A 12,655-nucleotide genomic window follows, 5' to 3' on the forward strand; every position below is an offset into this window, starting at 1 on the left:
TCCCAATCCCACGCTATGTTGATTATCATTACTTTGTATATATTTGCAATCAGGGAGTGTGACACCTTCAGCTTCATTCTTTTGTCTCAGGGTTGCTTTGGCTACTCGGGGGCTTTTGTAGTTCCATGCAAATCTGATTATTTTTTGTTCTATTTGTCAAAAAAAAAAAAAGTCACTGGGCCCTGTGGGCCCTGGCCAGTGTGGTTCAGTTGGTTGAGCATCATCCTGTAAACTAAAGGGTCTCTGGTGTGATTGCAGGTCAGGGCACATGCCTGGGTTGCAGGTTCAGTCCCCAGTCAGGGTGTGTGCAAAAGGCAACCGATCAATGCCTCTGTCTCACATCAACATTTCTTTTCCCTCTCTCCCTCCCTTGCCCTCTCTCTAGAATCAATAAAAGAAAAAAAGTTTAACAAAAAGTCATTGGGATTTTCATGGAAATTGCATTAAATCTGCATACTGCTCTGGGTGATATGGACATTAACTATGTTGATTCTTCCAATCCATGAACGTGAAATATCTTTCCATTCCATTCTATCTTTTCAATCTGTTCTAATAATGCTTTGTAGTTTTCAGTATATAGGTCCTTCACATCCTTTTTTAAGTTTATTCTGAGATATTTTATTCTTTTTGTTGCAATTGCAAATAAAATTTTCTGGTTTTTTAAACTCTTGTTTACTCTGTTACAGTTGTCCCAATTTTTCCTGCTTTGCCCTCCTCCATCCTGCCCCGCCCCCTGCTCCTACAGTCCATGTCCATGGGTCCTTCATACATGTTCTTTGACTAATCCCTTCCCCTCTTTCCACCATTCTCCCTCTCCTCTATTCCGTGTTTCCATGTTTCTGATTGTTTTGCTCATTAGATTCCTTTTATAAATGAGATCATATGGTATTCGTCTTTCACCAAACTGGCTTACTTCACTTAGCATAATAGTCTCCAGTTCCAACCATGCTGTTGCAAAGGGTAGGAATTCCTTCTTCTTTCTTTCTTTCTGTTGCATAGTATCCCATTGAGTAGATGTAACACAGATTTTTATTCCATTCAACTACTGATGGGCAGTTAGGCTGTTTCCAACACTTGGCTATTGTAAATAGCACTGCTATGAACACAGGGATCCATAAGTTCTTTTGGTGTTTCAGGATTCTTAGGGTATATTCCCAGCAGTGGAATCATTGGGTCAAAAGGCAGTTCCATTTTTAATTTTTTGAGGAAATTCCATACTGTTTTCCACAGTGGCTACACCAGTCTGCATTCTCACCAACAGTGCAGTAAGGTTCCCTTTTCTCCACATCCTCACCAGCACTTGTTTGTTGATTTTGTTTATGACAGCCATTCTGCCAGGTGTGAGGTAGTATCTCACTGCGGTTTTAATTTGTATCTCTTTGATGATTAGTGATGCTGAGCATTTTTTTCATATGTCTATGGGCCATCTACATGTCCTCCTTGGAGAAGTGTCCTTCTTGGAGAACTGTTCAGGTCCTTTGCCCATTTCTTTTCTTTTCTTTTTATTGTTGTTCAGTTCCAGTTGTTCCGCCTTTGTCCTCATTGCTCTCCCCTGCCCCCACCCTCCCACAGTCAATAACCCTCACTGTCCATGCCCAACTGGATTGTTTGTCTCCCTGGTGTTAAGTCACATGAGTTCTTCATATATTTTGGAGATCAAAACCTTGTCCGATGTATCACTGGCAAATATATTCTCCCATACAGTCAGTTCTCTTTTCATTTTGATGGTTTCTTTAGCCATGCAAAAGCCTTTAATTTGATGTCCCTTTTGTTTATTTTTTCCTTTATTTCCCTTGTCCTAGGAGATATATCATCAAAAACATTACTATATTTTTATATGGGATATCTGAAATTTTACTGCCTATGTTTTCCTCTGGGATTTCAATGGTATCATGACTTATATTTAAGTCTTTTATCCATTTTGAGTTTATTCTGGTGTGTGGTGTAAGTTGGTGGTCTAGTTTCATTTTTTTGCGGGTACCAGCTCAGTTCCCCCAACACCATTTATTAAAGAGACTATTTTTACTCCATTTCATGCTCGTGTCCCCTTTGTCAAATATTAAATGATGATAGAGACATGGGTTTATTTCTGGGCTCTCTATTCTGTTCCATTGATCTATGTATCTGTTCTTATGCCAGTACCAGGCTGTTCTGATTACAGTAGCCTTGCAGTATAGTTTTAAATCAAGTATTGTGATCCCTCCAACTTTATTCTTCTTTTTTAGATTGCTGAGGCTATCTGGGGTCTTTTCTTGGTTCTGCATAAATTTTTGGAATATTTGTTCTAGATTAGTGAAATATGCCACTAGTATTTTAATAGGGAGTATGTTGAATCTATAGATCGCTTTGGGTAGTATGGACATTCTAATGATGTTAATTCTTCCAATCCTTGAACAGGATATATGTTTCCATTTATTTGTATCTTTTTCAATTTCTTTCTTCAGTGTTCTCTAGTTTTCTGAGTACAGGTCTTTTACCTCCTTGGTTAAATTTATTCCTAGGTACTTTATTTTTTTTTGTTGCTATAGTAAATGGGCTTTTTTCTTAGTTTCTCTTTCTGACAGTCTATTGTTAGTATACAAATACCATCGATTTCTGAATATTGACTTTTTATCCCATTATTTTGCTGAATTCACCTATCAGATCGAATAGTTTTTTGGTGAAGCCTATAGGGTTTTTTATGTACACTATCATGTCATCTGCAAATGTCAGTTTTACTTCCTCTTTTCCAATTTGGATGCCTTTTATTTCTTCTTGTCTGATCACTGTGGCTAGGACCTCTAGTACTATGTTGAATAAGAGTGGTATGAATGGACACCCTTGTCTTATTCCTCATCTTAAGGGGAACACTTAGTTTTTGCCCATTGAGTATGATATTGGCAGTGGGTTTTTGTATATGGCCTTTATTATGTTAAGGTCCCTCTATTCCCACTTTGCTGAGTGTTTTTATCATAAATGGGTACTGGATTTTATCAAATCATTTTTCTGCCATCTACTGATATGATCATGTGATTTTTGTCTTTCATTTTGTTTATGTGATGTATCACCTTTATTGATTTGTGAATATTATACCATCCTTGCATCTTTAGAATAAATCCCATTTGGTCACGGTGTATGATCTTTTTAATGTATTGTTGGATCCACTTTGCTAGTATTTTGTTGAAGACTTTCATATCTATGTTCATCAGATATACTAGCCTGTAATTTTCTCTTGCTGTTGTATCTTTATCTGGTTTTGGTACTTTTTTTCCCATTACCATTTAGTCCCTTTATACCCCCCTCTCCTGGCAATCATCATACTGGTGTCCATGTCCATGAGTGCTTTTTCCTTTTTGCTTGATTCCCTCCACCCTCTAACCTGAAATTTCATAGTTAGTGTACAGGAATGCAGTGGATTTCTGTACATTGATTCTGTATCCTGCAACTTCACTGTGTTTGTTTGTTTACTGCTTTTTTCAATAATCATTTTTTATTGATTGATTTTAGAGAAAGAAAGGAAGGGGGAGAAACAGAGAGAGAAACATCAACCTGTTGCTCCACCCATTATGCATTCATTGGTATGTGCCCCGCCTGGGGATAAAACGTGCAACCCTGGGGTACCGTGTCGACAGTCCAACCCACTGAGCTACCCAGCCAAGGCTGTTTATTGTTTCTAATCATTTTTTGTTAGAGCCTTAAAGGTTTTCTATATAAAGAATCATGTCGCCCTGGCTGGTGTAGCTCAGTAGATTGAGCGCGGGCTGCGAACCAAAGTGTCGCAGGTTCGATTCCCAGCCAGGGTATATTCCTGGGTTGTAGGCCATAACCCCCAGCAACCACACATTGTTGTTTCTCTCTCTCTCTCTCTCTATCTCCCTCCCTTCTCTCTCTAAAAATAAATAAATAAAAACTTAAAAAAAAAAAAGAATCATGTCATCTGCAAAAAGTGACTCTTTTATTTCTTTATTCCCAATTTGGATGCCTTTTATTTCTTTCTCTAGCTTGACTGCTATGAATAGAACTTCTAATACCATGTTTAATAAGACTGGTGAGAGTGGACATTCTTATCTTGTGCCTGATCTTAGAGAAAAGGCTTTCAGTTTCTGACCATTGATTATGATATTAGCTAATGGTCTGTCATACATGGTGTTCATTATGTTGAGGTCCTTTCCTTCTACACCCATTTTATTATGTGTTTTAATCATAAATGAATGTGGCATCCTATCAAATGCTTTTTAAATAGAAATGAGCAGGCTGATTCTAAGATTCACATGGAAATGCAAAGAACCTAGAAGATCCCAAATAATTTTGAAAATAAAATAAAATAAAATAGGAAGACATACATTACCTGATTTAACACTTACTATAAAGCTACAGCAATCAAGATGGTGTGGTACTGGAATAAGAGCAGACATGTACATCAAAGAAACAAAATAGAATGTTCCAATGTGCCCATATAACTCAAACACCATCATTTCCTCTTCCCCTCTTCCTTCCATAATGATATGCAATTATTCCAGTACCATTTATTGAGGAAAAGAGGAAAACTAGGAGGTGTTGGAGGAGAGAAAGGAAATGAAGAGAATTACAACCCTTACTTTATATCCATGTGTATATGATAATAAACAAAAACTAATTCAAAATGAATCATAGAGTGCCCTGGCCAGGTGGCTCAGTTGGTTGGAGCACTGTTCCATACACCAAAAGGTTGCAGGCTTGATCCCCATCAGGGCACATACCTAGGCTGTGGGCTTGATTCCCAAACAGGGAACAAATGGGACGCAGCGGATTGCTGTTTCTCTCTCCCATCAATGTTTCCCTCCCGCTCTCGTTCCCCTCTCCTCTCTAAAAAAGAAATCAGTAAACACACTTTCAGGTGAGGACTGTTAAAAGACAAATTAAAGTAATTGTAAGAAATAAAAACTACAAAATGCCTAGGAAAAAAACATTAAAAAACCCTTGTGACCTTGGATTAGGCAAAGATTTCTATTACACAATTCATAAGAGAAAAAAATTGATAAACTGGACTTCATCAAAATTTAAAACTTCTGCTACCTGAAAGACTAAGAAAATGAAAAACAAGCCACAGACTAGGAGCAACTATTTAGGAAATATATCTGATAAAGGATTTGTATCCAGAATACATAAAGATCTCTCAAAACTCAATAAGAAAATATACAACCAGACTGCTGACCAAGATGGTTGTGTAGATACACACAGCTCTCTTGCACGCACAACCACATCAAAATTACAACTAAACTATAAAACCACCATCATTTCAAGCTGAATGGAAACCCTACCTACAACTACAGAATTAAAGAAGAAACCACATTGAGACTGGTAGAAAGGGTACAGACACTGAATGGGCTGGTCCCACACCCATGTGTGGTATATAAAAATTGTTGATTTTAATATACATAAGACAATATTAAAACTCTGCCCACTTTGCGGAAATGGCCTCTTCTTCTCCAATGAGCCTTCCTACTTCCTACTGCAATCACCCGCTTTCACTGTCACAGCCTTTACCACTAACGGTATGGTATCCCTTTCTTACTTCGTTTCTAAGCATTTCACTCTCCAGCCACCACTCCTGGCTCCAAGAACTCTTTTCCCTCCATGACCTACATCCATTGACCCTATCGACTTTCTACTGTCTCGATCGGCCCCTGTTCTTACTTGCCTCCTAACCAAACATAGATTCCATAGTCAGTATCTCAGTTACTCAACTTCCTTGCTCTTCTCTCTGTTAACTAACTTGGCAAAATCCTAACCCTAACCGTTCCAGGCCTTAACTTGAAGCCTGTAGCTGGAGAAAAACACTCGCCATGCTTCCTGGTATACTTTAAACTCATGCCCACCGACTTCAAGGGGCTATCTGTCCTGTCCAATAAGCCCACATTTCTGCAATTCGTTTCTTAGAAAACAATTTCATGCTTTTTTTATTAGTACAACCATTGCTACAGGCTTCAAGTTTGTCCTGTTTCTTCCCTGCTCTGCATCTTCTTCTCTGCTCCACGTCCAGCTCCTTCTCCCAACTGCCAGTCATCCGAGCAAAAGCAACCACAGGCCCACCACCAGATACCTGCGCTGCAAACTCACCAAGCCGCAAAGAAGCAACAGCCCTCCGTAACTTATATAAATAGGCCAGCCCCTTGGCCCCACTCCAGCAGCTTGAAATGCCTAGCACTCTAATCTAATTCCTCTAATAATAATTCTATAATAATCATAGTGATTCCGCTTCCCTGATTAAACCCTGAATTTTTGGTGCAGGGAGTGATTAAAGGGAAATAGGACCTTAGGGACAGGAATCTGAAATAGCTTCTCTGAGTTGATAAAACTACCCTGTTTCCAGTGGTAAAGCGGACAATACTAGTCTATGGCATGCAGTGGTAAAATACTTAAATTATCACCTGCAGACAAGTATGATCAAGAACCCACAGAAGACAAGGCTTTGGGGAACCCAGTAGTTGCTGCCATAGAACATTTTTATAAAAAGGAGTTGTATAATAAGTTCATTGCTTCTAAGTACACTGGAGAACTTGGTAAAGAAAACGACGAGCTCAGAGTTTTAGTCCCAGCTCAAGGTCTGGGCAAGTGACTAGAAATCTTCTATATTGCCTTACTAGGAAACCCATGTCATGTGGACACAGGGCTGAGATTGCTGAAAAGTATACCCTGCTGGCTGAATTACATGTAAATTCAGTTGACACTCTTATGGGGCATCTTAGGTTAAAGTTAGGACCTTGATGGGGGGGGGAGCTGAGGACCTGGAAATTGGAATGGGGACATATGGGCAGATTTTGTTGAGGCTGAGAGTACCCTGAGGCCCTAAATTCCACCAAGGCCCCTTTGCAAGCAGAAGTAACTCTTCATCCACTGTCTGAGGCAAGTCGTCTCCCTTTGCCTGAAGAGTGTGTAACAGTCTCCCCTGGGACAGCTGCCCTACAAGGGACTGCTGATGTTCCCGAGGACCCACCCCTGCAACCTCTCACTGTCTAGACACATAAGCAGACTCAAATCCCTGAAGGACCTGTGGGTCAGGCAAAAACTGTGGCCTATGATGATAAGCAATAGGTACCAAATGGACTGCAAGATCTCAACAATTTATGTCAACAGAAAGGTGGAAAATATATACTCCGGAATCCTCTTCCCTGTATGGTTCTGAGCCGGAGCTGGCCACAGTGGAAGAGAGGGGAAAGCAGCAGCCGCTGTGCTTGAAAGTCAGGGTGGTCTAAGGTAATGAGAGACAGATGCAGAGGTCTGGCAGCTTGAGTTTGTCTTCGCCCTTCTTTCCCCCAACTCCACATCCTCCTTCCCACTCTGCATCCAGCTCTTCTTCTCCACTGCCAGCCCTGCTAACCAACAGCGACCCCAGGCCCACCAGAACCTTGACTAAGAACCTAAAGGTGTGGAGCCGTGTGCACTGACTTCCACACCAGTCCACTTCTGCAGCATCAGGCCGGGAGCTGCACAGTATTAACAGTTTTTATGAGGGCATGGAAGATCTGTGGGTGAATAGCTTCATACTATATACTTTCCTTCTTTTATTTTCATATAATTGTTAATAAACATTTTATGAAAAGAAATAACTTTTAAGAAATAACTTTTAAACATTTCAAACAACCGTCTCTAACTTGGAACACTCTCAGTTCTCCAAGGAAAACAAATAAAAGCAACTTTTTCAGCCTAAAATTTAAAAGAAAAAGACTTACATCATTTGATTGAAACAATCGAGTCATTGCAAAGAAGGCTTCTGTGGCTTCTGTAGTTCCAAAGTGTTCACCCTAAGTATAATTTAAAACAATAATTAAGGATTTTCTCTTTATTTCTGCAAAACTCTTTCAGAATGCAGGACAAAAACAATCTATTTGTAAACATTCTGCCTTTTTGCTATTTTTCTGGCACAGCCATTTCCCTTCTCCTTATTTAAAATAATTCAGCAGCACACACCTGCCACGAAAGTTCTAAAATAGTGCTCTCCAACTTTACTGCAGGAACTATTTTAATTTTTTTGAAGAACTATGATTTACAAGGAGGTGGAAAATAATACCAAGCTGAGTTCCTAATCAGACTGCAATGTTATCATTACACTGCCTACAAGCACAGATCATACCGAATAGGAGCATCATAAATATTAAACTGTAAAGAACTACTAGGAATCCAGAAAACGTAACTTAAAGAGACCCACTAAAAGGGCAGAAACCAGATTATTTATATAAAAGGCTTAAGGGGCTGCTAACAGATCTCAAAATACTGGCTCAAGCCCCTAAAAACATGCTTTGCATCAGAACTTCAGTGTGCTCGGTAAACCAGCTGAGGATCTTGCCAAAACACAGCTTCTGACTCAACAGCTCTGAGTGGCTCCCAGTAATGAGAATGCTGCCAGTATGGGAAACACGTTTTTTGAGTAACAAGATGTGAAATAACCTGTTTCACTTATAGTCCAGACAATGCAGGTCACAAGACACCTGAAGCATTACCATTTCAATATTCAGTCTCCTCATTCAATCCTATAAAACGTGGTAGGCCCAATCACTTTCGGAACTTCAGATTTTACACAGAATATTCACAGTCTTCCTTCTGTCTGTCATGGGTCTAACAATAAGCCAATTTTGATGGAAAAACTTTGAAAGTTTAGGATGAAAGACAAAATATAATAGTTTCCAATTGCTTCAATCAGAATATCCAGATTGCTCATCAGCAGGAGATTTCCCTCCTTCTTTCATAACTATTTCCTGAATACCTAGAAATCCATGTACTTTTCACTCATATTGGTAAAACTTTAGTCCCTACTTGACTTAAAACTCAGAACATATGGGTATGTCAACTCTGGTAGAAATTGAGAAGTATTTAAAATACTTTAAAAAGTATTTTTCCATAAAGCTCTCCCAGGATCTAGGCAAAAGAAAAAACAAAGGTTCCCAAACCTGTTTATGCACCAGACTATGCTTGGTAATTTCCTTATCAAGATAATTAAATGTTTCAACATGAGTTGCCCATCAAAGAGCTGTTGGCCAATACAAAAGTATATGCTCCTCTGAACTAACGCCAACCACTCAAAACCCTGCTTATATGATGGATTTAGCTAAGTTGGACACATGACTTAAATGTTTCCAATATGCTACCACAGAGGAATATGACTTTGTGAACTTTATTTAAAAGTATGTACTTGTTGCTCAATATCTATTTGCAAACTACAAAATTTTATTATATCTCTGGATGAGGTCTTCAGTCATGAAACATAGTAAGATAAAATATTCTCATGGAATTCAAATTGGAAACCATAGTCTTCTTAGCACCATATGTAAACCATCTTGAGGGTGTGTGTTGGGAGGGGGTATGTGTGCATGTATATGTCTAAGAAACAAACTCACATTTTCAGAGGCCATAGACATTTCATGAGATTTTAAATCAAAAACAACAAAAAAATAAAAATTAATAATAACTGAAAACAGAACCTATTTCATTTAGAGCAAATATTTTTGTTGGTTTTTGTCTATTATCTTTCCAGTGTCTAAAACAGTACGTAAGATACAGCAGACGTGTAATAAATATTTGCTGAATGACTGAAGGAAAACTATTCCTGAATGCTCACTATGTATTAAGGACTGTTCTCAACACTTTACATCTGTTATCATTTAATCACTAACTACAACTTTATAAAACAAATATGATGATTATTATTCCCATTTATAGAAAAGGACATTAAGGCACTAAATGGTTAAGCCTAGAATCATATTGTTGTAAGGTGGAGTGAGGATAATAAATATAAAATCTGAATATTAAAAGCAAAGACTTAAAATATCACTATATACCCACCCACACTCCCAAAAGGGTAAAATATCTATTTAGAATATGTTTAAGGCTTTGTACTATATTTCTGGAGGAACATAATGACTTCTGAACAATTCTAAATAACATGTTTTAACATTAACTAATACTTGTTAAATTCAAGTCAATGTTGAGAATCTACTATGTGCTTAACTGCTTTAGTAACTCATAAATAAAAAGAAATAAAATATTTTGCAGTGTATAATGCTCATTTTGCCCAAATTTTTAAGGAAAAATAAAAAGATGCATATTATACATGCATAGTACTATTCCTGTATCTATGTTTTTAACTCTTTTTAAAATTTCTTGTACTTTGTATCTGTTCTTGTGTTTGTAATTATTTGTTACATAAAATTTCTTGTAACATGTTAAAAAACAATGCTAAAATTCCTTTATAATATAAAAGGCAAGAATCTAAAAATAAATAAATAAATAGTTGAATTAAAAATTAAAATTGAAAGATTTTTTTCCTGAAAGTTTAGGCCAAAAACATGGGTGCGCATTATACACAGCAAAGTACAGTATATGTCACAATCCCTGTCCTCAAGAAGTTTCACATATTATGTTAAGCAACATTGTAGATTTTTTTAAATAGGTAAATTTTTAAAAAATGATTCTACTTTCCGGAGAGTACTTTACTACATCTTATGTATTTCTATTCCAGGACACAAATCTGAAGAAAATCAAAATAATTTACCTGGTTCAGTAAGTAGAGAATCTTTGTAAGAATATGCAAACATCTTCTTGGATTGATGGGCGTTTCATTGAACAGACGAGCCTGGAAACAAAAAAGTTACACATAGTATATTTTCTACTTTTTCCATCTCGGATTACAGAAAATCAACTGTAATTTAAAAAAAGACTATTACGTATTTTAATTACAATATCCAAATAATGTTAGCTACCTATAGTTTTCAACTTGGTATATGGTATATGATACATTATTAGATGTGGCCTTGATTTTCCATTCTATACTCTCTCTTTCCCTTAAGTCTAATGCTTCGCTTCAACTTAGTAGGCTCTACCTGTTGAGTAAGAATCATAATATTCATCTACATCACTTAAATACAATGAGTTTAGTATCTGTAACTTCCTTCAATAACCTTACACTAAACACCTCTTCTGGCATTTTATTTAAAATTCTCAACATGTGGCACAGGCTGCATGTTTTTGCCTCTCTCTCTCCTTTGACGAGCAACCCCTCATCCTTTTCCCTCAAGTGATTATTCTCTGAACTCAGTTAGTTATACTCCACAATTCTGATTTTGGATCTCAACATTCCAGGGGCTCTCTGCCCACCATTCTAAAACGGAATGGAAACACAATGACTTCCGAGCCATACCTCCTGTAAGACCGCACTCTTCTCCAGATGCCGAAAAGGATTGGAGCCACTGCCTATAGCATAAAACAAAACATGTCTTTAATAGCTGTCCTACACAAACTTCTTTTCTATAGAAGGGTACTGAATGCTTGGGATAGCTTACCTAAGAGAAGTGGCCACTTGGATATCTATGTGTATAAATTAAATATAATCATGTTGATTCTGAAACTATTGGTCATTGCTTCCCTGTAAGATTTTGTACTTTTGCAGGAACCTTGCCTGAAATGATTGTCTTCTTTCTCCTGTCCATTTTTACATGAATGTTACAAATATGTCATGTCCACACAACCAAGATTAGTAAGATTGTGGTAGGGCCCTTTGGGGTTCCCTAAAGGCAAGCACCATTTTATGTGTTTTTAACATTTACTATGAAGCAGAAGAGTTTAGCAGATAATCATATAAACTTAAAGGTGGAAGGGACCATGGAGTTTTTACTAACCCAACCTTCTACCGCTCTTTATGAGAGCAACTATCAAACGCAGAGTTTTCTGTTTTGTTTGTAAGGTGGCTTGATATCTTCCCCTTTTGCTCTGGACCAAAGTATCAAGACGCCACTAAGGGATACATTGAATGACCTATGTACCATGAGAGTATTGCCCCGTGGGAAGCCAATAGTGTAAAGGTCCCCGGGAAGACTAAGGTACAAGGCACCCCAAAGTTCATATACACACACAACACGGTCCCGTGGACTTGAGACCCACTCTAGGCCCCACACTACCAGCACCCCTAGCCTCTTACAAGCGCACACCCATTCCCTCCGCCACCTGCCCAGCGCCCGCCGCCAACGCGAGCAGCCCACCCGGGGCGAGCGGGAAGGAGACGGCTAGGAAGAGAAGCGCCGGGAGAAAGGGGAGGCAGTGGGGAAGGGGGAAGAGGGGGAGGGGGCGGGGCCGCCAAGCAAGCTGATGAGGCGCGTGGTGGGGGGGCTGGGCTGGAGCGCGCGACCGGGGTGGGGGGGGGGGAGCGCACCGGAGCCGGGGGAGGGGCTAGGGGCAGGCCCCCTGCTGGAACCGGCCCCCTGGCACACCGGCGCCCACGCCCCCCGGTCCGCATCCCTGAGAACAAGTGGCGGCTGGAGGGGAAGGGACCCCCCCACGGCGGAGGGTGGGCGTCAGAAGCCCTGCGCGTACCAGACTCCTCGTCCTTCTTGTCGAATTTTTTAATCATCTTGGACCACTTCCCAGCGCCCAGACCCACTGCAACCTTCCCAGGCACCTCAGCCGGCGAGCGGAAGAGGCTGCAGGAAGGCCGGCCCCGTGCTCTGGCGCGGGTTGGGCCGCCCTCCTGTCACTCGGAGAGAAGGCCCGCCCCCCCGGCAGGCGTGGCTGCTCGGGTCCCCTGGGGACGCGGCCACGCCCTCTTTTCTACTCCGAGCTAGCCGGGGCGGGACCGGAGCTGGGTCCAGGTACCCGCTTCGGGGCTCCTGCCGTGACTGGTCGGTACCCGAGGCTCTCTCCGGCGCTC

The 12,655-nt window shown here is 39.9% G+C and overlaps 1 protein-coding gene across 1 annotated transcript in view; it reads right to left on the reverse strand.

Moving 5' to 3' along the window:
* Positions 1-12,450, reverse strand: part of COPG2 (COPI coat complex subunit gamma 2) — a 132,519-nt gene extending 120,069 nt beyond the window's left edge. The window contains exons 1-4 of the mRNA XM_028525344.2: positions 12,322-12,450; positions 11,153-11,205; positions 10,508-10,588; positions 7,692-7,763 (exon numbers count right to left, since the gene is read on the reverse strand). Coding sequence (XP_028381145.1) covers positions 7,692-7,763; positions 10,508-10,588; positions 11,153-11,205; positions 12,322-12,358 — 243 coding nt within the window. The 5' untranslated portion in view covers positions 12,359-12,450. The remainder of the gene's footprint in view (positions 1-7,691; positions 7,764-10,507; positions 10,589-11,152; positions 11,206-12,321) is intronic.
* Between the last annotated feature and the right edge of the window lie 205 nt (positions 12,451-12,655).

Source organism: Phyllostomus discolor, chromosome 10 (assembly GCF_004126475.2).
Source record: "Phyllostomus discolor isolate MPI-MPIP mPhyDis1 chromosome 10, mPhyDis1.pri.v3, whole genome shotgun sequence".
In the NCBI taxonomy this organism is placed as follows: domain Eukaryota; kingdom Metazoa; phylum Chordata; class Mammalia; order Chiroptera; family Phyllostomidae; genus Phyllostomus; species Phyllostomus discolor.